At 31.1% G+C, this 26,620-nt stretch overlaps 1 protein-coding gene across 1 annotated transcript in view; it reads right to left on the bottom strand.

The window, feature by feature from the left end:
• LOC129754778 (myosin light chain kinase, smooth muscle-like) overlaps nucleotides 1–26,620 on the bottom strand; it is a 66,998-nt gene that overhangs the window by 8,718 nt on the left and 31,660 nt on the right. Inside the window, exons 2-5 of the mRNA XM_055751014.1 lie at nucleotides 17,828–18,122; nucleotides 17,551–17,692; nucleotides 13,123–13,218; nucleotides 12,945–13,048 (exon numbers count right to left, since the gene is read on the bottom strand). Coding sequence (XP_055606989.1) covers nucleotides 12,945–13,048; nucleotides 13,123–13,218; nucleotides 17,551–17,692; nucleotides 17,828–18,122 — 637 coding nt within the window. The remainder of the gene's footprint in view (nucleotides 1–12,944; nucleotides 13,049–13,122; nucleotides 13,219–17,550; nucleotides 17,693–17,827; nucleotides 18,123–26,620) is intronic.

Genomic DNA, 26,620 nt, shown 5'->3' with positions numbered 1-26,620 from the left:
TCAATTTATCAAAACCTGGGGTCTAAAAAGTTTTATTTTGGTTCAAATCTCATCCAAAATTTCTAACAGAATTAACATTTACATGAATAAATTTAATCATTCAAACCTAAATGATTTTTCAAAATTTTTTGCAGTAAACTTTTAGGTTTGTATGCAAAATTGAATATTTTGTACTTAAAATTCAACATCATTTTTGTTTCTTCTGTGGAACTGAGCCTGCTTATGGTTTTTGTGCAATTTTATAAATTCTCCAAAGAAAATTTTCCACTGAACAACTTTGTCCAAGATCGTAACTTCGTATCTTATCAGGCAAAAAAGTTATTATCTGATGCGTCACGAAGAATTGCATGAAAAGTAGTCATGCAAAACCTCGCTAGGCACCAAGCAGTAATGTCAAATTAATTGATTGTTTTTCAATGCCAAAAAGCATACCCCTGGAATAGCTAATAACTTTTTTGTTTATTCAGATACGAAGCTACGGTCTTCGACAAAGTTGTTCAGCGTAAAATTTCCTTAGAAAAAATTATAAATTGGCACAAAAATCATAAGCAAGCTCGGTTCCACAGAAGAAATAAAAATGATGTTGATTTTTCAGTACAAAATATTAAATTTTGCATACAAACCTGAAAGTTTTCTGCTAAAAATTTTGAATTAGTTTTGAACCAAAACAAAGCTTTCTAGACCCCAGGGTTTAGAAAATTAAAAAAAAATACCTCAAATCGACACAGTCTTATATGAGGCCCTCCCTAGTAACATTTAAAGTTTTATGGCAGGCTACTAGATAAAGTTTTGGTTTTATAAGGAACTTGATGAGTCTTAACAATCAATCGGTGTTACTTGGGCTAAGAGCCAAAGAGGTATAAGTGTTAAAATGCTCGGTTTTAAGTTAATGCTGACAAACGATTTTTCAGATTATAAACAAACTGTTCCGATAATTATAAATACACTATAAAATAACCGTCAACTATTCTAAATCCATGCAGACATTTTCAAAGTTATTTCGGAAACACCTCCGAGTCATTTGATAACACCTTTGAGCCACTTTAGAAATCCTTCTGAGCCTCTTCAAGATCTATTTTGAGTCCCTTGAGGAATTTTAATGAGTTCCATGAGAATTTTTTTTAGTGTCTTGAAGATCTCTTTTCAGGAACTCTTCTGAGTCCGTTCAGAAACCCTTCAGAGTCCCTAAAAGAAGTCCTGTTAGTTTTCTCAGGAACTCATAAATTATACCGAGGCCGAGAAAACCCTCCGGAGTCTCTAGAATGACTCTTCTGAGTCCCTTCAGGAATTCTTTAAAGTTCCGTCACAAGCCCTCCTGATTACTTCAGAAATTCATATGGGTCTTTTCAAGAGCGTTTTTGAGTCCCCCCAGCATTTCTAATAAAGAACTCTCCTGAATCCTTCTAAATAGATTTTATGACTTTTTTCAGGAATTATTCTGAGTGCCTTCAGACACCTTTCTAAATCCCTCTGGGAACTCTTTTGTTTTTTTTTCTATCTCAGAGATCTTTTTTAAGTTCTCTCAGGGATCTTTTATACATTTTTTTTTTTAAATTTATGCACAATCTTGTTCCAGTCAAGTCACTTACCGTAAAACGGGGTAACTTGGATCGCCGGGGTAACTTTGGCCAACAATAAATTTTTGCTCATTATCATCAATACCTCAGTCTATAGTTAAAATTTTTTAAAACCGTTTTCTACGTTTGAAAGCCTTTTAATGGAGTATTAAATATGCAAAATTTGGTTAGTATTTGAAATTTATTTCTGTTAGCAAAAATGCAATTTCAAAATCTTAAAATATCTATTTTTCCCAAGGTTCGCAAACAAACAGCTCTCCTGATGATACCAAAAAGTATTTAGAAGCAAACGGGTTGTTGGTAGTGAAAGGATTACTTTTTTTCTTTGTATATGTATAGTAGTGGTGTCATTTTAATAGTCATTTAGTGAAAAAATTTAAAAAATAAGGACATTTTCCAAGAGCAAGCCCGTATTGGACAAATGGATTGGAACCCTATCAAATGGTGAACTTTGAAGAAAAAATAAAAATGTAAATAGTGGCAGGGTCTAGAGAAATGTGTGAAAGTAAAATATCATTTCTATTTTGTAGCTCAAATTGTTTAGCAATTATTTCAATTTTTGCCCCTAAATGTATGCACCATAATAGTTCTTTTTTCGATTATAAATGTTTTTAAAAGAAAACGTTAAGAAAAGTAAAATTGATAAACTAGCATATGTAAATATTTTGAAGGTTTTTACATCCTTTATGATAAAAAAAACTTGATAAAACCGTCAAAACAGAGACTGATCAATGTTACCCCAAAGCATCAAATTCTACAAAGTGACGAAATCGATTTTTAAATCAAATTTTTAAAAGCCTAATAAATTTAAACAACCATGTTTTACGTTCATAGGAGTCCAGTACTGGTTTTAAAAATATGAAATATGCCACATTCCCCTTTACAGAAAAAATAATCGAAAAATATTGAAAAAAAGTGATCAATATTACCCCGGATTACGGTACCTCTGAGTACTATGAGGAATTCTTCTAAACTGCATCGGAAATCTCTTGAATTCCTTCAGTTGATTTCTCAACACATAAAGGACCACAAAAAAAATCTAAGCCGAAAAGTAACAAAATTCGATACTATACATCTCAGAAACCACTTAATCCAATTTAAAAATTAACTTATTTTCTTTGAGTTGCAGATAGTGTTGTGTTTCATTTTATCGAATATTGTTTCCTTATTAAATTAATAACATTTGAGTTATGCTTCTAAGTTTGAGGCACTCGTGGCGACTGGAAAAAAGAGATATCTCGTATTTGGTCCGCAATGTGTTAAGTATCTCTTGGCTATCCAAATTTTTACCAGGCCAGATATCGAAAGATTGAACTGAAATCTCTCTGTAGATCAAATTCCCAAAAAGGACATCGAAATCTAATCACGTGTTTCCGCGAACTCTGGTAAAAATTAACCTTTTAAGAAACAGGTTGAAGAGTGTCTACGAATATTCTAATTTTTTTTAAAGACACCCTCTTTCCTGTTTATACCTTGAAGCGTCTCATGCTTGCACAAAATTGTATCAAGGTTTAACCATTATTTGTTTCATCATCATGTCAAGTGTTTCTCAAATCAATAATTAACTCGTTCTCTAAACTGTTGTAACTGGATCGTTTATGATATAATGCCACAAGTATGTTATCAATATCTTGAAATGCATTCAAAACACTTCCAGCTGTGCTTATTTCAGTTTTTTTATAATTGCAGCGGATGTGAAAAACAAATACGCCAACATTGTATAAAAATAAGAATGGAAATTTGGGGGTTTTCCAATTTTAAACATCCGTACTGGACTAGCTACGCACTGTACAATTTTCTCACCGGAAGTGTGTGTTACCAACATGTTTATGAATGGTTCAACAAGCAATTCCGAGCTAGTTCAAATCTTTCTGTTTGAGAATTTTTTTTCTTTCAAGATAACATCACGGAAGTTCGAGTTCCGGCAGTTAAATATCAATTAATTGTAGCTTTCTGGTTTTCGTTTTTTTATGAATGCGTATTTACATTAATGCCAAACTAACAGACCAATCTGCCTTCAAATTTTACGAATTTTGTGGTCAATAAGGAATTTAATATTATATCACCTAGCGTTTGATTAATAACAGTAAACAATGTATCGATATCGAACATCCACGGTGCGGAAAAACGACTACTTCCATTGAAACTATATTTATCGCTTGCGTGCTACGGTGCGGATGCTAAAGTTAGCGTATCGGCAATCCCAGCCCAATTACAAACGTAACAAGTATGTAACTAACTAGACTCAGACGCCCAAGATGCGCGCCTTCTCCTTTCGAAATCTATCCACGTGGTTCCACGAACTCTGGAGCAAAGGCCTCAGAAGAAACAGGTGCCAGAGGAATCACATTTTTTCGCTTTTACTACTCACCCAGCTTTGGATGGGTAATAATTCATTCATTAATTTAAATTTAACCATGCACATTTCAGGGTGGACCGTATCCGGATGGAACCCCCGGAAGTTGCAATTTGGTCAACCGGTAGGAATCCCCGATGTCGTCATTGCACTGGTTCATAAGATTCACGAAGGCAGGTACCATTTGAAAGATATGAAGGGATGACGTCACCTTTCGGCTAAATACAACCCTGTCTGTGGAAGATTGAAGGCAACAGCAAAGGCGGTTCTGATCAAAGCTTTTCCCACCAGTCAATTTTATATCTATGAATGTAGGCATGTGTAGTAGGTAACAAGAATCTCGTGCGTTTTGAGTGTTACTATGAATAGTAACTTACTACGTACGTGATCGGAATCGCTGATGTCAGTCAAATCCCCGGAGCTGGAGCACGGAGAGAGATCTGTCGTATTGTTTAGATAACACGATTATTTCGTGCCGCAGTGCAATCTATCAATCAGAGCGTATGCAAATTAACAAGTTTTTTTTTATGAACGATGCATCGAATTGCAGCAAGTTGGTATTTACTAAGATGAGAGAACAAACTAGTTTAATCGCTTAATTTGTCTATCTCGTCTATCGGCGTTCGGGTGGCAAATGGGAAACAATCATATAGGTGTGTCAAACCAATCAACGGCTGATTGATTCGATAATTATAGTTATTTTGAACTGAGAAAAAACGTTTAGCAAACTTCTCTTACGCACACAGACACATTACAAATTACGGATTACAAATTTCAACACGTTTCACTAACTTTCTCTCTAACAGTAGGTCCAAATTTGATATATATCTTAATATCTATATTTAGTAACAACTTAATACCTTCACTTTTTTGATCGATTTGGTAAGCTTCATCAGAAAAATTGAAATCAAAAAACTTACGACATATATGCCTTATTATGACTTGGACGATTCCAAATTAAATCGATTCTTTTCGGAATTCGGAAAAACCGATTAAAAAAGGAAAGATTTATAAATCAACGAAAAACTGCCAGACGGCCTATTTTTTCAATATCTTTTACCGGTTTGCAGTGTTCGGCAAAAAAGCGCTCATCCGTTATTCACTAGTTAGTCCGCTAACTTTTCGTTTGCGGCTTGGTTTTGCCGCTAAGTTATGATTGTTTTAGCGAATTAAAAAGTTTCGCTATTTTTTGGTTCCGCTAATTGAAGATCGCTAACTTCCATATATTTGTATCAATCTCTCGAATTATTAGTGATAGAATAAACTTTTTTTCTTTATTCAAGTTAAGGTGACATTGGACAGCATTCCGATTGCTTAATTGGATTGATTTGAGGAACGCGTACTCGAGAAAAGATGTATTTAGTGTCATTTTCTCTCTTTTAGCACTTTCTTTTCGCAACATTTACAGAAGAAGATAACAATAAACGGTGTTAAACAGTATAAAACTATTTTAACATCTCCTCATCAGCATTTGTTTTCAAGTGGCTGAGATATTTACTTTTCACAATTCATTTTTTTTAGAGATTTATAGATCACTTCATATAAAAATAAGATAAAATCACCATTTTAGACTTCGGTTAAAATTCAAATAGAAATTGTATAAATGTTCACGTTTGACTATGCTCCTGCAAGTTTGAAAAAGGGGAAAACAGGTTGAAGATTTTAAATGAGGATAGTATAAAATAATGCCAAAAACAACAAAATGGAATGAATTACACAACAGATTGTTTGCTGCGAAATTGCATACTATCTACTTTGCACAAAACCGATAAATCGAGTAAATTTTTATCCAAAATTTAAATTAAAAAAAAATAGCTCCCATCTTCCACATTCTGTTCGATTGCTCTTATAATTGTTCGAAAATTTGGTTGTTTTTATTAGTAGAATACAGAGATTTGTTTAACATTCCTATCTTTGACAGTTTTGGTTTTGCTAATATAATTTTATGAAAATTCGATAAATTTATCTAATTTTTAATAAAATATTTGAAACTTTATTTATTTCCCCTTGCGGAGTTGTAAAAATGTAAAGGGCGTGACTAAAGAAGAATTTGATATTTGTTCTGGCCTTAATGTTGATCAACAGTTAGCGATTAGCGCTTTAAGCGATAACTTTTTCGGCACATTTAGCGTATTTAATTAGTGATCGCTAACTTTGTATGAGTTAGCGATGTAATTAGCGGCGCTAATTTTACAGTTAGCGATGCCGAACACTGCCGGTTTGGTAAATTTGAAATGGTTATTTTTGTGTATTGTTGATCAAAACAGCCATTAGAGGTTTGTTAAGCAAAACTTATTTTTAATTTTTTACAGTTTTTCACTCTAAACTGATTCTTAATTGATTTTTAAAACTAATTTACTGAAAAAAAAGATTCTGATTAGCATTGTATGGATTAAAAACGTTTTTGAATTTTTGAAAAATAAGGTGAAAAAATGTTTCTTCTTTTCCAATTCATGTTAAAGAAATAAAATTTATAAAGCTTTATTCAGTTAGAATCCCTAATTACTCTTGTATTGCAGCGACACCGAAAGTGGCTGCTTCAAAAATTCTTTACAGCAGTTTGTTGACTAAACTCTCTCTATCTGAGGGATGTTTATTGAAAATTTCGATTTGCAGTTCAATTGACTTTTTGTATTGAAACTCTTAACTTTTGAATGGGTTTTCATTTCCTGGTTTTCACTTAAGATATTCTTGCATTTTTTTGAAAAAAGCAAAAACATAACATTTCAAAATGAAAGTTATAAATCAATTATCAACTTTCCTCCAGACTTTTGTAATTTTGTAATTTTAAGTTCTGTGAAAAAAAATTTAGACGTTTTTTTTTGTTTACTTTTGCCCATTTTACAAATCTTTAAAGAAGTTTTAAACAAAATTAAATTTTAGATAATTTTAAAAGCATAAATCTAATCGTTTTGCAGGTTTAAACAAATTTAATAAAGGAAATCAAATTTTTTTATGTTCCTGCCGTAATGTGAAAAAATCCTGTAATGATACCTTTCCAAATTTGTGAAAACTATTGAATTTAACTTTTTAAGATCATCATCAGCAAAATATTATTCCTTAATTGAATGAAGTACAATAAACAAATTAACAATAAGTTTTTTCTTAAATGAACATTTGTTATTTAATCAATTGTCAATGATTGATTTCATTTACAACTTAGGTACACATTTTAAAACTTATAAACTTCATATCACCAAAACTGAAGGTGATAGACCAAATTTTACAAATGATACAAAACCAATCATTAAAACATTAACGTTAGAAGTGCTTGTTGAAAAAAAATCACCGAATTTAATAGTGCAGTTTTTTTTAATTTTTTTAAATAAATTTACCATTACTTATTATCTTCTTCAGAGAGTGTTTTCGATTGACCAATCGAACGCTCACTGAAGAAGATAGTAAGTTCCTATCGAAATACCGGTATCAGAACTTTTCTTTTACCGTGGTTGAATTAAAGGGAATCTTTCAATTGCTTTGTTTCAGTAGAATTATTCAACCATGTAGGCTCACAACACATATTAGAGTGAATAAATTTGCCTTTGTTTTTAAATTTTTGTGTTCTAAAAACATTAGCCTTTAAATCTAAAATTTAATAAAAATTATAATAATTATTTATTCCAAATTCGAAATCTAGTCTGCTTAGAATTTATTTTTTAGCAAATTTCTAGTCCAGAGTAAGGAACACCATTTTGAAAAAAATATCAATGACTTACCGGAAGTGGCATTGATTCGAAACTTTATTCTGATTTGTTTTGAAGTTTTTTATTTAATTTATCAGTAGAATTTTTAATTTTTGAGTTTGTGTTATAATCATGAGTAAAAACGGTTTAAGAAATCTATTTTCTTATTTATTGTATATTTTTGGAATAGTTATTTTCTTCAGCAAAATTTGATTTCCGAAACCCCCATGGACGGGTCCTTCACACGGGCCCGATCGTTGATAAGATGTATTCTTGACGATTCTAAAAACATTGGATCACTGAAATATATAACAAAGGTGCCAGGTTCAAAATTTGCGGCCTGGGGAACGGAAACAAACTACAGGTAAAATTGCCCCAAAGCGAACAGCTTTGGAGGGTAAAATGGGATTCTGAATTACATTTTGCTGAATATTTGGGGAAGAAATTCTAATTCCTAGCGTAGATTTAAATATGAATTCACTTATAATACTATTTTAATTTCTGATTGAATTATTAGAACAAATATCTGATTTTTTTGTGTCATTTTTGTCAGTTTTGTCATTTTTGTCATTTTTGTCATTTCTGCCATTTCTGTCATTTCTGTAATTTCTGTCATTTTTGTGTCATTTTTGTGTAATTTTTGTGTATTTTTTGTGTAATTTTTGTGTTTTTTTTGTGTTTTTTTTGTGTCATTTTTGTGTCATTTTTGTATCATTTTTGTGTCATTTTTGTGTCATTTTTGTGTCATTTTTGTATCATTTTGGTGTCATTTTTGTGTCATTTTTGTGTCATATTTGTATCATTTTTGTGTCATTTTTGTCATTTTTGTAATTTTTGTAATTTTTGTAATTTTTGTAATTTTTGTAATTTTTGTAATTTTTGTAATTTTTGTAATTTTTGTAATTTTTGTAATTTTTGTAATTTTTGTAATTTTTGTAATTTTTGTAATTTTTGTAATTTTTGTAATTTTTGTAATTTTTGTAATTTTTGTAATTTTTGTAATTTTTGTAATTTTTGTAATTTTTGTATTTTTTGTGATTTTTGTCATTCTTGTCATTTTTGTCATTTTTGTCATTTTTGTCATTTTTGTCATTTTTGTCATTTTTGTCATTTTTGTCATTTTTGTCATTTTTGTCATTTTTGTCATTTTTGTCATTTTTGTCATTTTTGTCATTTTTGTCATTTTTGTCATTTTTGTCATTTTTGTCATTTTTGTCATTTTTGTCATTTTTGTTATTTTTGTCATTTTTGTCATTTTTGTCATTTTTGTCATTTTTGTCATTTTTGTCATTTTTGTCATTTTTGTCATTTTTGTCATTTTTGTAATTTTTGTAATTTTTGTCATTTTTGTCATTTTTGTCATTTTTGTCATTTTTGTCATTTTTGTCATTTTTGTCATTTTTGTCATTTTTGTCATTTTTGTCATTTTTGTCATTTTTGTCATTTTTGTCATTTTTGTCATTTTTGTCATTTTTGTCATTTTTGTCATTTTTGTCATTTTTGTCATTTTTGTCATTTTTGTCATTTTTGTCATTTTTGTCATTTTTGTCATTTTTGTCATTTTTGTCATTTTTGTCATTTTTGTCATTTTTGTCATTTTTGTCATTTTTGTCATTTTTGTCATTTTTGTCATTTTTGTCATTTTTGTCATTTTTGTCATTTTTGTCATTTTTGTCATTTTTGTCATTTTTGTCATTTTTGTCATTTTTGTCATTTTTGTCATTTTTGTCATTTTTGTCATTTTTGTCATTTTTGTCATTTTTGTCATTTTTGTCATTTTTGTCATTTTTGTCATTTTTGTCATTTTTGTCATTTTTGTCATTTTTGTCATTTTTGTCATTTTTGTCATTTTTGTCATTTTTGTCATTTTTGTCATTTTTGTCATTTTTGTCATTTTTGTCATTTTTGTCATTTTTGTCATTTTTGTCATTTTTGTCATTTTTGTTATTTTTGTCATTTTTGTCATTTTTGTCATTTTTGTCATTTTTGTCATTTTTGTCATTTTTGTCATTTTTGTCATTTTTGTCATTTTTGTCATTTTTGTCATTTTTGTCATTTTTGTCATTTTTGTCATTTTTGTCATTTTTGTCATTTTTGTCATTTTTGTCATTTTTGTCATTTTTGTCATTTTTGTCATTTTTGTCATTTTTGTCATTTTTGTCATTTTTGTCATTTTTGTCATTTTTGTCATTTTTGTCATTTTTGTCATTTTTGTCATTTTTGTCATTTTTGTCATTTTTGTCATTTTTGTCATTTTTGTCATTTTTGTCATTTTTGTCATTTTTGTCATTTTTGTCATTTTTGTCATTTTTGTCATTTTTGTCATTTTTGTCATTTTTGTCATTTTTGTCATTTTTGTCATTTTTGTCATTTTTGTCATTTTTGTCATTTTTGTCATTTTTGTCATTTTTGTCATTTTTGTCATTTTTGTGATTTTTGCCATTTTTGTCATTTTTGTCATTTTTGTCATTTTTGTCATTTTTGTCATTTTTGTCATTTTTGTCATTTTTGTCATTTTTGTCATTTTTGTCATTTTTGTCATTTTTGTCATTTTTGTCATTTTTGTCATTTTTGTCATTTTTGTCATTTTTGTCATTTTTGTCATTTTTGTCATTTTTGTCATTTTTGTCATTTTTGTCATTTTTGTCATTTTTGTCATTTTTGTCATTTTTGTCATTTTTGTCATTTTTGTCATTTTTGTCATTTTTGTCATTTTTGTCATTTTTGTCATTTTTGTCATTTTTGTCATTTTTGTCATTTTTGTCATTTTTGTCATTTTTGTCATTTTTGTCATTTTTGTCATTTTTGTCATTTTTGTCATTTTTGTCATTTTTGTCATTTTTGTCATTTTTGTCATTTTTGTCATTTTTGTCATTTTTGTCATTTTTGTCATTTTTGTCAGTTTTGTCATTTTTGTCATTTTTGTCATTTTTGTCATTTTTGTCATTTTTGTCATTTTTGTCATTTTTGTCATTTTTGTCATTTTTGTCATTTTTGTCATTTTTGTCATTTTTGTGATTTTTGCCATTTTTGTCATTTTTGTCATTTTTGTCATTTTTGTCATTTTTGTCATTTTTGTCATTTTTGTCATTTTTGTCATTTTTGTCATTTTTGTCATTTTTGTCATTTTTGTCATTTTTGTCATTTTTGTCATTTTTGTCATTTTTGTCATTTTTGTCATTTTTGTCATTTTTGGGCATTTTTGGTAAATTGTTATTGAAATTGGATTGATTGATCTTTAATGAGTTTTAGGGCCCCGTAGCCCATTTCAGAAATAGATTCAGATATCAGATTTGAGATTTAAATTATAAATACATGTTGCACATTCAGATTATAGATTAAGAATTTAGATCCCATAGAAAATTTCCGATTTGGATTTTAAATTTAGATTTCAGAATAAAATCAAGATATGTGTGGTTTCTAACAACAAATCAATGTTATGAGTAGAGCACAGAATCTTTTTCTGGCTAAAATAATTCTGAGATTAGGAACAAAGAATCAGATTTCAGATTTGAGAAATATTCCATTAGATTTCATCGAAGTTTTTTGAAATCATAAAGTTAAGTTTTCGAATTTCGTCTAATCCTACTGAAATCAAATCGATTGATACGATGTGAAACTGTGTGGAAAATCTTGAGGAGAATTCCTGAACCAATATCCAGCTTAAAATGAAGTTATTTAACAAAAGATTCTTCTTAAACACTCGGATTGAAATTACATAATTTTAAACTGCTTATTGATTAAGAAAACTTTAAATTGATTCTCATAGAAGCAAGTTATGTTTGACCCTGTTGACCTGAAATTAAAACGGATATGAGTTAATCACTAATTCACGAAAACAACTCTGGATTCTTGAATAATTGGAAGTAGAGTGTCAATTTCCCAGCCATTTTAACGTTAATTAAATAGAAGATTTCAACTCTGTACTCCATACAAAATTTTATGTATATAGTAGGTTTTTAAATGTTTAAATAGAAGTATTGTTAAACATTCTAAACAGTTTTCAAGCTTAAAAAACTCAGTTAAAAATAAAATGTCAAAAAAAAATCATAAAAATGTTACTTTTTAATGCTATTTAAAAAAATGAAAATATTGAAAAAATCGTCTTTTTGGCATAACAATCTTCACTACCGGTAAACAAAGTTATTTCCACCGCTTTTTTAACTTCTTTTATAATGTATGCAGTTACGGTTTTAACAATAATCTTATAATTTCAGGCAAAGACATTAAATTAATCAGTGTAAGTAGTAAAAAATAGAATAGATTATGAATTCAAAAACAAAGTGTACCTATTAGTAGTTTAACCGACAAAGTTGACTGCTTTTTTCTGCAAAAATTTCAAATAATTGTGAAAGATCGTGCAAAATGCTATGCAAAATCAAAGCTTGAATTTAAAAAAAAATGTCAAAACGCTCTTAGCAAATGCCAGAGATATATCCTTTTAATTCTCTTAAAACAATAAAAAAATACTTCGATAACTTCAATAATGAGTATCTTTCTATAGATTAGAAAGTTACCACTTATGTTCCCATGAGAATCAATTTCTTTGCGTTTTCTTACAAACCAAATTACAAACTACCTTTCGGTAGCCTGTTGGAATTCCTCGTCAAGTTTTTCGACACAATTTTCCCATAAAACTAAACTTGGAGCCCACGCTGCTGGATCACAAGTTTCGTTGTTGACTCGATTATCAATAATAAAAACTAAAGTTAAAACGTTATGTTATCAAGAACACTATCGAATCACTTGCTTGTTTTGTCAGAGTCCATTTATCGGTCTTCCTTTCTTAGTAACGGTACGTTTTTCTTCTGATCGTGGACTGTGGAGTAAAATTCTTTTTAAAAATCAATGTGCAGTGACAGATCTACAGAAAAAAAAAACGTTGACAACAGATAATTGTTTTTTTTTTGGTTTTTTACTCATTGTTAGTGTTTGCTTTCAGGAATAGAAGTTAACACTACAACAGAAACAAAGTTACTCAAAGGGGTGTCTATTCAGGAGACATTTCCAGTAGAGTGAACACAAAAATCTGCTTGGAGTAGTCCCGAATCTACTTTTGCAGAACTTAAACAAAGTATTGAAAAAAAGTTTATTTTTTGTATCATTTTGCCAGGGGTTTATTTCATTCCAAAATCGAAATGGAAAATGAGCTTTGTAGCTATTACAGGTCATGGATTCAGTAGGTTGGTCGAAAGTCACGAGATTAGTTTTAAGTTGGTTTAAAATGTAGTAAGCTTGATAATTTAGGTTTAATCATGCTTGTTATAGATTGATTGATTGAAATAAGCATTTAAACAGGTGTTATCAAAAAGTAAACTTTATACTTACAATACGTAACAAATCACTCCGAGACTCCACATATCCGTGTAGAAATAAATTTCATCAAAATTCAGTACTTCGGGGGCAGAAAATTCAGCCGTTCCAAACATTACCTAAAAATTTTGAAGAAAAGATATGACATTTATTTCTTTTTTTTCGAAATTTTTACTCTCATATTATTACTTACTTGTAATTTTTTATTCCGGTCATATCGTCTGGCAAATCCGAAATCGATTATTTTTATCCGATTACCGGTTTTCGTTAGGCACAATATGTTTTCTGGCTGAAATTGAACAGAAAAAAACTTTATAAGACATTCTGATTTGAGTTGGTGGTTTGGTTTAATTTGGTGGAGCAATGGTTTTACCATTGCTGAAAATTGTGATAGTGGCTCCAGAGAGAATTCAACTTCTCTGGAGCCTGGATCCACTGTCGATAGATTTTCTTCTAAAGATCGTTGGAAACAATTGCATAAACTTAAATGTACATTCAAAAAAAAAAGAAGATAGTCAACGAAATTGAAACAGGCAGTCAAGGTAAAATGAATGCTAGAGAGAAATCGGAGAGAAAGCTGAGAGTAACCAGAAGGAAATCAAAGAAAAACCAAAGAAAAAAGAATTCTGTCAATCAAAAAACAGATTTAAATCATAATAAAATTAAAAGGAAATCAAAGAGAAGAAGTCAGAGATAATCAATGCGAAATCATAAATATATTCAAAATTATAGGAAACAGTTCAAAATTGTAGAAAACAGTTACCAATCGAAGAATTTGGTCTGAATTGAACTTAAAAAGGATTATAAAAGATAATTCAGGGATAACCAATAAAACAAAAAAAAGGATATCTAGTTGAAAATCAAAAGGATATCACATAAAAGCAGAACAAAATCAGTGAGGGATCGGAGAAAATAACATAAAAATCTGTAAGAAATCAGATGAAAATCAAATTAAATTCTGAAATAATCCAAAAGTTATTAGAAAAATGAAACAAATATGAAATCAGAAAGAAATAAGAGAGGATTCTTGAAGATATAGGAGAGAAATCAAAGGAAAATTAGAGAGACCAGACAAAACCAGAGAAATGTCAAAGAAATTTAGAGAGCAACAAAAGGAATTTCCAAGACAAAACAGAACATTTAACAGAAATCAGGGAAAGAACTGAAAGAAGCCAGAGTTAAATAAAATTGAAATCGAAAATAATTTTAAAGAAATCAGAAAGAGAACAGTTGAAAATCTAAAAGATATCTAAGAGATACACGGATTATCAGAGTTTAATCAGAGAAAATATGAAAGAAAAGTAAAATATAATACAGACCCCGTTCGATTTTGGCAACACCCGATTTTGGAAAATGTGTCAAAATCAATCGGTTTTTTGAAACAACTACAAAACCAAAAATTAAAAAAAAAAATTATAAAGTACTTAAAAATAATGAAAATTTCATAAAACTTAAAAACAAATACAAACAAAAGACCTAAAATGATAAAAATAGCTTAAAAATGATGGAAAATGACAAGTAAAGGAAATATGATAAAAAAAATTAGACATTATAAGCAAATCCAAAAAAGTGCTTAATTCCTCAACAACATTATAAGAAAAAGTAAAAAATTACTAAAAACTGTTGAAAATTGACTAAGAATTATATTAATGAAAGTAATAATTGTTTTTTTTTCATTGGCAACACAAAATATTCGGGTGTGTTGCCAAAATCGAACGGAATCTGTACAGGGACATCACAGAGAAATCGAATCAAATCTGAAATAAATCAGTGAAAATTTGAAAATTTCCAAAAGAAATCAGAGAAAATCAAAGGAAATTCAGATAAGGTTCAGAAAAAATCAGAAAAATATCAGAAAAAAATCAAAGAGAAATCAGAAACGAATCACAGTGACAGAGAAATCATAACTATTTCAATAAATTCAATTGAATAAAAATCAGAGGAATAACATCGAAACCAAATAAGATTCAGAAAGTTATAATAATAAAAGCGGAAGCAAATCATACAAAAAACGACAAAAAATCAGATGATAGAACTCAGCAAAAACCACGAGGGAAATTGTAGGTGATCAAAGCCAAACCATACGAGAAAAAAAAATATTTTAAAAATAAATCAAATTGAAGTCAGAATCAGGAGTTAAAAAAGAAATCTGAGAGTTTTACAGAGGATTCAGAAAAAAATTGAAAAAGAAAGAAATCAAAGAAGGTTCAAGAATTGAAATAGAAAAATCCAAAGTAAATCAGGGAAAAACAGAACAAATTATAGGGCTTTTCGAAAAAAATCGGAGAGGTATTAGAGGGAAATTAAAATGAAATGAAATTCGCTGAAGAAAACCAAATGAGACAAATGAGAAAAAAAACAGATTAAAAGCAAAGAAAAATCTTAGCGAAGTGAAAGTTAAATGACAAGGAAATCAAAGAAAATCGGAGTTAGGGAAATCATCAGAAAAAGAGAAGATTGAGCAAAAAGAAAGCAGGAAGAATGTAGAATCCAACAAAAATTATAAACAAAACCAGAAAAGTGCTTCCTCAATAACATAATAAGAAAATCTAAAAAAAAAAATCTAAAAATTGTCAAAAATTGGCTTAAGTTTTTTATTGTAGAAATTCTATTTGCGACAATCCATTTCGGCAACACAAAATGTTCGGCGGTATTGCCAATATCGAACGGGGCCTGAATAAGGAAATCATTGGGAAATTAAAAGGAAAAGAAATCGAATAAAATCTGAAATAAATCAGAGAAAATTTGAAAATTTCCAAAAGACATTATAGAAAATCAAAGGAAATTCAGATGAAGTTAAAAAATAATCAGTAAGATATCAGAAAAATCAAAGAGAAATCAGAAACGAATTACAGTGACAGAGAAATCATAACTATTTCAATAAATTCAATTGAATAAAAATCAGAGGAATAACATCGAAACTAAATATAAGTTATAATAACGCAGGCGAAAGTAAATTATACATAAAACGTAAAAATATTAGATAGAACTCAGCAAAATCCCCGAGGGGAATTGTAGGTGCTCAGAGCGAAACCATACGATAAAATAGAGAATAATTAAAAAATGAATCGAATAGAAATCAGAATCTGGAATCAAAAAGAAATCTGAGAGATATCACAGAGGATTTAGAAAAATTTAACAAGAAATCAGAATAGAAATAGAAAAATCAAAATAAAATCAGGAAAAATCAGCCCTATATGTCAGAGAAAAATCAGAGAGTAATGACAGGGAAATAAAAATGAAACGAAACTCATTGAAGAAATGCAAAAAGAAAAAAAAACAAATTACAAGCAGATGAAATCTTAGAGAAGTAAAACTTATATGACATGATCGGGAAAAAATCCGAAAAAAGAGAGAAAAATATAACAGAGAGGAATCAGGAAGAAATGAAAACGATATAATAATAAATTCAGAAAAAATCTAAGTTAAACAGAAATAAACAATGATAATGTAAGAAATCCAAACGAAAAATTTTACATAATCATACAGAATTATGAGAGTAGTGAAAAATTCGAGAGAAATTAGAAAGAAATCATAGAAAATAAAAAAAATATCCTTAGAGGGATTGAAATTAGAGAGAATCAAGAAGAAATCAGGAAGAAATCATAGATCATAGAAATCATCATAGAGACTTCAAAGAAATAAAAAAAAACAGAGATAACCAGAAGGTTTTGATAAAGCAGCAAGAAATAAGAGAAAAGCCAGACGTTAATCAGAGAAAAAGAAAACCAGAGAGTGAGACCAGAGAGTGAGACCAAAGACAAATTAAAGAAAAAAAGGGAAATCATCAGAAAAAAAAGATAAAGCAAAATGAAAGCAGGGAAAATGAAGAATCCAGATAAATTAAAGAACATTCAGAGAGAAATCGGAAACATTCAAAGGAAAATTAGAAAGAAAAGTATAGAAAAAAGAAGAAAGAACAGGCACCTTATAGAATTCATAGAACTCAAACGACTCAGATAACTCAAAGAACTAAAAGAATTTAGAATAAAAACTCAGATGAATCAAAGGTCTCAGAGAGTTCATAGAAAGAACTAAAAAAACTAAGAGAACTCAACGAGGAGAGCTCAGGAGATTTTGAAAACTCATGAAGGCTTTAAAATTCGAAGATTTTGGACCACTAAAACATGGATAATCATGAAACAACAACCTTTCTGTAAATTTTCATTTTAAAATAGCAATTTGTGCGATTGAGTATTCCAATTTGAAAATCGCTAGCAATTTCCCACCTTAGCCAAATTTGTTGTGATTTTCTACATATCCATTTTAACAATTTTTGTTGTCGAAAAGGTGGAATCTTCCAATACTTTGTAGATTTTAAAGATGGCTTTGCGCTGGTCTAGTTAAGATTTATTTGCAAATTAATTCACGGTCGTAAAATTTACAATGCATCACAAATGTCTGCAATTTGCGATTATTGCAGTTTTAATAGGCAGTAAATCTTATACGGCGACCTTCGTTGAGTGACAAAATTTTACTAGAACATAAAGTGATCCATCCACATTGAACACTTCAAGACGCCACGATGCCTAAATCCAAGATAATATTGCGCCGATGTCACGTTTCAATAAAAACGCGGATGAGAGGCAAACAAAAACCAAAAAAAAAAAACAAGACCAACCTTCATGTCCAGATGAATGATATTCTGGCTATGAATATACTCCATTCCCTCGCAGATCTGTCTCATGAAGACGGCGCACGCTTTCTCGGTCAGCACAAAGTCATCGTCTATAACTCGCTCAAACAACTCTCCACCTTGAACTCTGCGAATGGAAGAGGAAAATCGCAAAATCCATTAAACATTTTCCGCCCGAGTTTTCCTTCGATTTTACCGCATCCTATGGAGGGACATGATCTCTCATTGTCATTGCCTTCCAACCGAATCAACTCAAACTCACAGCTCTAATATCACATATATTTTGTTCTCGTAATCGAACGCGTCGTACAGCTGAATGAGCCGTGGATGATGCAGACAGCTCATGATGTCGATCTCCTGGATGGCGTCGGCTCGGTCTTTCTTCTTCTTGTACGGGACGATTTTGGCCGCCAGCTGCAGATTAGTGTTCCGTTCCCGGCACAGAAACACCGTTCCGAAAGTGCCCCGGCCCAGTTCCGGCAGGATGTCGAACTGCTGCCGCGGGTCCACTTCCTGCTTGAGCTGGACATTCCTGTACGGGAAGGCCGGCGCGATGTCTGCAAGAGAAGTTTGAAACAAATGTGAGAAGTGGTAGATTATTTTTCTTCGCGAAATTTAACAAAGCTATAAGTTTGGGGAGTTTATTGGCGTGGAATATTTAGATTTTCCCCGGACTATTTGCTCTCTGTTTGACGATCTGACGGTATAAATGCATACATTTATACAATGTATTTGAGGCAGCAAGTTGTTTTTCACTCGTAGGTGACGTTGCCTAGTAAATAAGAGCTGCAGTTACACGGTTGGCACGATTTTCGCTAATCCTCAATTAAAAGTTTAGTAATTTTTGGATCCAAAATTGTCAAAGTTATAATACATATTTTTTTTTATTTTTATGAAAAGTGGAATATCGCTTATAGTTTTTTCGATGCTATATCTCAGGAATGGTTAATGCTAGATGCATTCTGGTTTGAATTTAAACGAACACACACATATAGGGTCTCAGTGAAACTTCATGAGATCTAAATTCTACATAAGACTAAATCTTCGTGATGTATAAAACTCACATGTTTGGACCCTCGTGTAAAGCTAGCTTCTCGAAAACGGAGCAATCGTTACTTTTTCAAGAATCTGTAACAACCTGTATAAATTTCTGTGTACCTCAGTGACTCTGTAAGGGCTCAGGAACTGAGCCCTAATTTTAAGTTGAATTCCGAACAGTGTACGATTTGTAGGGGGTTGAACGACCAAAAAGTGCTCTAACAAAATAACGTTTATCATGTTTTTTCTTAATTTAAAAATTTCCTCTTTGCCATTCAGTGTTGAAAAGTTTACTCTTCGACACTAATAACAGCATCTAAAAGTGCTTCTTTTCAACGCTGTTGTTATGATTGCAGGAAAGCGAATGCTGGGTGCTTCTTTTGTCGACCATCTTGGATTAACTTAATGATTTCGACGACGGAAAGACGTTGCGTAATCAGAGATGCAGTTCGTGTTTATGGAACGGTTTTATGGATTGTCTCAAAGCAAAACCGCTCGCATTTCAATTAACCGTTCATAAACGGATCAAGTCGTCTGAACCGTCTGAACCGCCCGAGCCATCCGAACCGTTAGAACGGTCTAAAATACTCGACCCGCCAAACCGTCTGAACCGTCAGAATCGTTCGAACCGTTCGAATCGTCCAAACCGTCCAAACCAAATCGTTCGAATCTTTCGAACCGTTCAAACCTTTCAAACTGTCTGTACCATCCGAACCGTTCGAACCGTCTGGCCTTTCGAACCAGGGAGCTCCACGCTTCGTTCCTCCCCTTTTCCCTGTATCTTTTGACTTTTTCATCACATGGTCGTATAAATATCTGCAATGCATGTTCTATGTATTAATTACTAGGGTAAATGTACCCGATCTTGGCCTCTAAGGCATGGTTGACTATTTTTTCCAAGATTGTAGTCTTCCTGTAATGTGCACCTTTGATTTGATAATTGCTTACTTGCCTAGAATGTAGTAAAAATTTGGATAGGTTGAAAACTGTGGATTATTTGAGATAAATCCTTTGGCCCCCGCTCCAAATTGTGGCCCTTTCTGTGTTTCTGAAATTGGTTGTCTCTAAAAACACGCGCCTCACTCACGGGCCACGTGAATTCTTTCTGGAAGGATGCTATCTCATTGAATGAAAATCTAAAACAAAAAGTTTCTTTACTATTCCATAAGATAACATACATACAGAGAGCGAAACAAGAATAGTACCTAGAACCTACCACAATGTGTATTGCTTATTGAATATCAAATATCACTAAGATTTTCTTCCAAATACAACTAGTTTTAAATTGTTCAACAGATGAATCATAGCATACGTTGAATTTTTTGGATAAAGGAATTCGCGTTGAGGACCAATAATATGAAAAAAAAGTCCGAAATTAGAATAGTACCACTTATGTTTTTCTGAAAAAATCAAGATTATTTCTTAATATTTATACCTCTAGTGTTGGCAATATAACATTGATGATTATTATTATTTGCATAGTTTTCCGTCTTTCGTTTAAGTTTGAAAATTTTTCAGACTTGAGTGAAATCAATCATTGTCAACTGGTGTAACTATAAATCTTTTGGTTAGCGAACTCAGCGAACTGTTAGCGAATTTTTCCAAAGCTATCGAATAAGGTTTGCTAATTTTCAGTTCTGCTAACTGAATAATGCTAAACTGATCGATGGGACGAATAAATCATAGTTTCATCGTCATTCAGATTCAAATCCTTGATTTCGACCAAGTTTTTATTTTTTTTATAGATTGATTCTACAAGAATCCACTGGAATCATAGAAAAAAGCGAAGAACTCTTTTCGAGTTGTCTTTACCCTTAGATCAAAGTACCGTATTTATGCATACATTGAGTATGGATAAAAAAAAATTCCATTCATTGATGGAGAAAGTAAAATTTCATGAATGAGTGTATTTTGATGAAAATTGATTCAAATTAGGTCTATGTTATCGATCGTTAGTGTTGTTTAATATTCTATTTGTGACTATTTTTTCGTTCTTGGATTTCAAACAAACAACTTTCTTTTTGGAATTCTTGATGTTTCGACGATTTTTTTTGTCTTTCTTGCTTGTTATTGTGAGATTGCTTTTATTTTAACGCTAAGGTGTCTTCGCTGCTTTTTTTTTCATTGGGAAAAAATATCCAAAAATTTAATATTGATTCAAATGTTTTTCCTTCGGTCTTTTCTAAATAAACTGACGAAGATGAGTTGGACACAAGCTTTACAAAATTCATTCGAAAACTGCATCTATCCGTTTCATTTTGCAGTATCACCTTTCTAATCAATATAATGTTTAAAAATAAATTCAAAATTTGTATTGTGTATATCTTTTACGCAACATTAAGCGATTTCAATTAGCGATTACAAGCGACTTTTACTAAATTTATGGAATTATTTTAATTTCAATAGTTAATACATATTTCGATTCAGGACACCTTAATAATCAAAATTAGCTCTTTTATTCTTTGCACCTCGGAAAATCTTTAATTTCTTGCATTGTGAAATTATTCGAAACCCTTTTGAGTGTGGAATCGAGTATTTAATGACCCAATGTTTGGATTCCCTAGAGCCTCGTCTTGAATGTTTTTGAGAAGTTGTGTTCGATTAGGGAAACCAAGGTGTGTTGGGGTCTAGCTGGAAACTTTCCTGTCCCCTCCCAAGTAACAATTTTAGCTTTATTATGGTCAGCAAAATGTCGTTTGGACCATAGCATTAATCTTCATAAAAAGCTAAAGTACATTCTATAACATCACCTGGACTCTAATAAAGCCAAAATTAGGCTATTTGGCCCTATCCTGGTAACGTCATCATGACCAATCATTGTTAGTCATCAATATTGGTCACCAAAGCTTTTAAAAAGCTATTATAAAACATGTTAGAAATTTTTGTTTTTTTCGGTTCTGTCAGTTCTCGGAGTTTTTTTTTTTATTTTTTCCAGCAACCGTAATGGTTGATGAATGATGATTGCATTATTCAGATATGAATCTGGTAAAATTAATAGCTAAAAAACCAATGTTTTACCCATATAATGAGCGTCTTTTCTACTGCCAGTCAAGATTTTAGGTAAAATGTATATGAAATAGTATCTTAAAATAAATGCGCCTCGTCAAATCTGATGGTCAATCATGATGGGATTGATGGAAAAAAGGCCTGAAAAAAAAATTTCCAATGCTGGCATTGTGAATCCATCAACATGGCGTCATTTTGTACCCTTCGATTTTGCAACCAACATGGCGTGAGTCAATTCATAGTTTTATTATGGTTTAATGATGACCCCAAAAAAAGCTACGATTTGACGTTTCTCTCGCAAGCAAACCAATTACACGCTAAGGTTGAGTTCCTCATTTCTGAGTTGTTAATCATTAGTACAGTAAATGAGGACAGACTTTTTGAATGAAAAGGGATTGGTATTCAATGACCCGTGGAATAAATCATGAGTTGAAGTTAAATTTCGTTGTCTGACGCCATCTTGAAATCCAAGATGGCGGCTTCCGCTGAACTTTAAAATGGTGTAAATGACTTGAAATCGCATGAAACCCCAACAAAATGGGTATCGGGTGAAAGTGCTAAACGAGTAGAAGTCGAATTTCGCTATCCGACGCCATCTTGAAATCCAAGATGGCGGCATCCGCTCAACTTTTAATGCTTAATGCTGACAAAAAGTCGCATTAAATCACCGCTATACGAGTATGGAATGAAAAGGCTAAGCTAGAAGATGTCGATTTTTTTTTCTTTCCGACGCCATCTTGGAATCCAAGATGGCAGCTTCACTGAATTTAAAATGCTGTTAATCAATGAAAATCGCTTGAACACAACTTTTTTTCACGTAATACTACATTAAAACTACTATTTTAAAACAATTTAGACCATTTTAAATCACTTTTATTATTTTTTCATTATGTTTCTAATGCATTTAGAACTTTTCTTGTTTTGTTTATAGTTTTTGATTTTTTTGCCATTTATGTAATTCTTTTATTCCTATCATGCTATTATGTCTAAATTGTATTGGTCTTATTCTAGCGAAAACTATAAGGTTATGTTGTTTCTGTTAACCGTCTGATTTTGGCACATGTGCCAAATTCGATGTTTCCAAAATCGAATGTTGCCAAAAACGAACGGGGTCTTTATTGTGGTGGTTTTTGTGGGATTTTCAGTCACTTACAGATTTTCAGAGAAACGCGAAAAGAGATATTTGACTTCTATCATTTAGCCTTAGCACCCAATGCAATATATTTGGGAGTTTCATGCTATTTTCATTCATTTACAGTATTTTTAAGTTCAGCTGAAGCCACCATCCTGGATTTCAAGATAGCGTCAGAATGCAAAAATAAACTTTTTATAGCTTATCCCAATTGACAAATATCCATATTTTGGAGGTTTCATGCGATATTCAATGATTTAGAGCATTTTTTAAGTTTATAGAAAGCTGCCATCTTGGATTTCAAGATGGCGTAAGATAGCAATATTCGACTACTACTCGTAAACCCCTTCACCCACTACCAATTTGGGTTTCATGTCATTTTAAGTCATTCACTACATTTTGAAGTTTAGCGGAAGCCGCCATCTTGGATTTCAAGATGGCGTAACATAGCATAATTCAACTTCTACCGGTTGATTTCTTTTAACTTATACCCCTATAATATAGGTTTTATGCGATTTTCAGTCATTTACAGTATTTTTAAGTTGAGTGGTAGCCGCCATCTTGGATTTAAGATGGCGACGGGCAACGAAATTTGACTTCTACTCGTTTATTACTTTCACCTTATAACCATATTGTGAAGGTTTCACGATATTTTCAGTAATTTACAGCTTTGAAAATAAAAGAGGAAGCCGCCATCTTGAATTAATTCCTACTATTTGGGCCCTTTCACTCAATACTCATATTGTAAAGATATTCATACCACTTTCGGTGATTTCAAGTTTTCAAAGATGTATTTTTTAAATTTAAACTCAAAACCAACACGCATAACTTACCAAAAATGTGTAAAAATGGGAGTTCCAATTCAAATATGTGCTATCTAATCTGAGCGTGTCCTGTTTTGACATTTTGATCGAGAACTGTCACTAAGTTTTATGGCGGTTTAATAATCAGGCACTGAGTGCTATTATAGAACATGCAAAAGAAAGCTTGAAGCAAACTTCTAAGTTTGTGTTTTATTATAGTTTTAAAAAAGCATTCATAACTCTTTCAAAATAACTAAAACAGTATGTTTAATAAAAGTTTTATTAGCGTTTTCAAAACCATCTGCAAACATATGGTCGAAAAAAAATATAAGCATTCTGCATGACCATAATAAAACCGTCATAAAACGAGCTGCACAAAAAAATGCCATAATTAAACCATAATAAAACTTCCTAATGCTAGTTGGCATAATCTGTGTTACTTGGGCTAACACATTCTAAATCTTATGATTAGTATGCCAAAGCGTTAATAATCCGTGAATCCTGATTATAGATAAAACAGGTCATATTTACTGTAAGTTATTTCTTCAGGATGGCCACATCTTTTTCATTTTGAAATTCTACGTTTTTCTCTTGTTTTCCTGGCCAAAAGTTCAAGGTTTTTCATACTTTTATTGTCCATTTTAAACGCACCTTCCAGTGTAATATGAATTTTTGCTTAAAACTTATCCTACTAATTCACAGAGGAATTTTTAGAATTGCCCCTTGTTTCAAGTTAAGGGTAACTTTTGAAAAATCACAAATCCCATCTAGACGTAGTGTTAAGATTCCTTTAGAAATATTGCCAACGCCAAAAAATATTGCTTAATAAAAATCTCAACAGTGTTCAATATTACCACATATTCACCTGTGTAATTATGGACTGATTAAAATACAAAAAAGAATGATCTTTGTTCATAATAATCTCAGTTGACCCTATCATTACCAAAAAACTTGTCCTCTGTTTTAGTCAAGTTTTAAAAAGATTTTCTTTAGAATTCAGTAGAGTTTTTTTATATTGAAAAAGGCAACAATTGAAAGAAAAACAAATTTAAATTTTTGAATCGCTAATATAATTGTTTTTTATGTAATTCAGTACTAAAAAGTTAACTTTTAGATACTAAAAACAGTATCGTTAATATTTTCGTTACCTACTGATTTTTTCCTGAGGCAATATAGTCCACGATCTACCTACTTGATCGTAGTTATTTGTTAAGATGCATTTCTTGTAATTCAATCAATGGATTTTCGAAGCAATTTTCCGCATTTGCATAAAATTGTGTATGCCACTTGTTGTAAGATTGAGCTTTTCAGCACTCGACGAAATTATCCAACTAGGCAAGCCCCGTTGGATAAATTTACGAATAGAGCTAGCAATGATGCAGGTGGCGGACAGTCATTGAAAATCTTATCCGGTACTACTGTGATTGATGTTTACTATTGGGCTCGCACTAACGGACATCAGCTCAGGAAGTAACTGACTTGCCAACTGAGCTATATCACAAGCCCGGTGCTAGAATTAGAAATTAGAAAAGTATGTTTCAAAGTTCTAATTGCAAAACTTGGGAATCACAATCTCTATTTGGAAATCTGACTTCAAACGTTAAAAAAAATATGGAAAACAAACAAACATAGAAGAGATGTACCAAATATTCGGTCGGCCGAACACCGCCCAAAAACCGTTAGGCCGAACATACGGCTCACCGAATAGTTGAGCTATATAAGTGTTCGGCCGAATAGGCCGAATAGGCCGAATATTTATTTTTTAAATTTATACAATACCGTCAAACGGGGCATCATGCAACAGCAGGGTTCGATGCAACATTTATATAACACCACATCGAATCAATTTTTAATTTAACGTATTGTAATAAAGTTAATTTTTAATGATTACAAAATGATGGTGACATAATTTCTCACATCTTAGGCTAGTTTTTTTTAAGTTTTTTTATTTTTACATAAAATTTGAAAAATTGAGCAATAAATGTACAAAGTTTAATATTTTTTTATGCCGAAAAAAACTTTACCCAGTATGACGGATCGGCTTGATAAAATAACCTACAAACTTTATACTGGTTTCCTCATGTTATACCAACATTGTTGGTATGAAAATATTTTTCGAACAATCACCCAATTTTTTTAAATCAATATTTTTAAACTTCAGTTAGGTGTCTGGGGTTGAATGCAACAAAATGCAAATCAAAGAAATACTTTGTAAATCTCGTTTCCATGTGTTGGAATATGAACGTTTTGCATCACGCGTTTGTAAACATTGAAATTTCATTTATTCAAACATTTATTTTTATGATTTCAGCTTTTAGAATTTTTCGTAGTATTATTTAACCCCTAAATGTATGCGGCATCCTTATTTTCAGAAAAAATATGAAAATGAGTTTTTAGAGACCCAAAAACTACTGCAATTGGTGTTTTCATGCGTAATGGTTTTCAGGGCATCGCAAATATATGAAAAACTATAAATTTTCGTACGTGTTCATAAGATTTTTCATTAAAAACAAAGTTTGTTGCAAGTTACCCCATTTTCTAAGGAGGGTGGAAATCGCATGTTTTTAGAAAATTAAAAATAACTGAAGAAAGCAAATTTTGTTTTAACTACGCCAACTTGATCTCCCATCATCCTTAAAACATTTGATGCATAAGGGCTAGGATTAATTGCGAACATCAGTTTTTTAGAAGCCATTGAAGTTGAAAATTGTTGCATGTTGCCCCAGTTCACGGCAACAGACTTGTCAAATTTCTCGTTTTTTTTTCGGATAATTTGGGATAATTTATAAAATATCCAAAAGTAATGTTGAAAACGCTACGCAATCATCAAAAGCTTATGGTTTCAGCTGAATATCTTAGGTGTATTCGTGTATCTTTCATTGTAGATCGCACTGGAGAATGCTGACAAGTATCGCTTTATACTTTAATTTTCGTTCATTCTAGATTTTATTAAAATATTTAGGCTTGCACATAAATCCAATAAAAATTCAATAAAAGCCAAATCTGGCCGGGAAGCCCGATTTAAATAAAATTATTTGCTAAACCATAGGTATAGAAATACCCTATTTTTTTAATT

This window comes from Uranotaenia lowii, chromosome 3 (genome assembly GCF_029784155.1).
Source record: "Uranotaenia lowii strain MFRU-FL chromosome 3, ASM2978415v1, whole genome shotgun sequence".
Taxonomy (NCBI): domain Eukaryota; kingdom Metazoa; phylum Arthropoda; class Insecta; order Diptera; family Culicidae; genus Uranotaenia; species Uranotaenia lowii.
The sequence above is the reverse complement of the archived record's forward strand: the minus strand, read 5'-3'. Positions and strand labels throughout refer to the sequence as shown.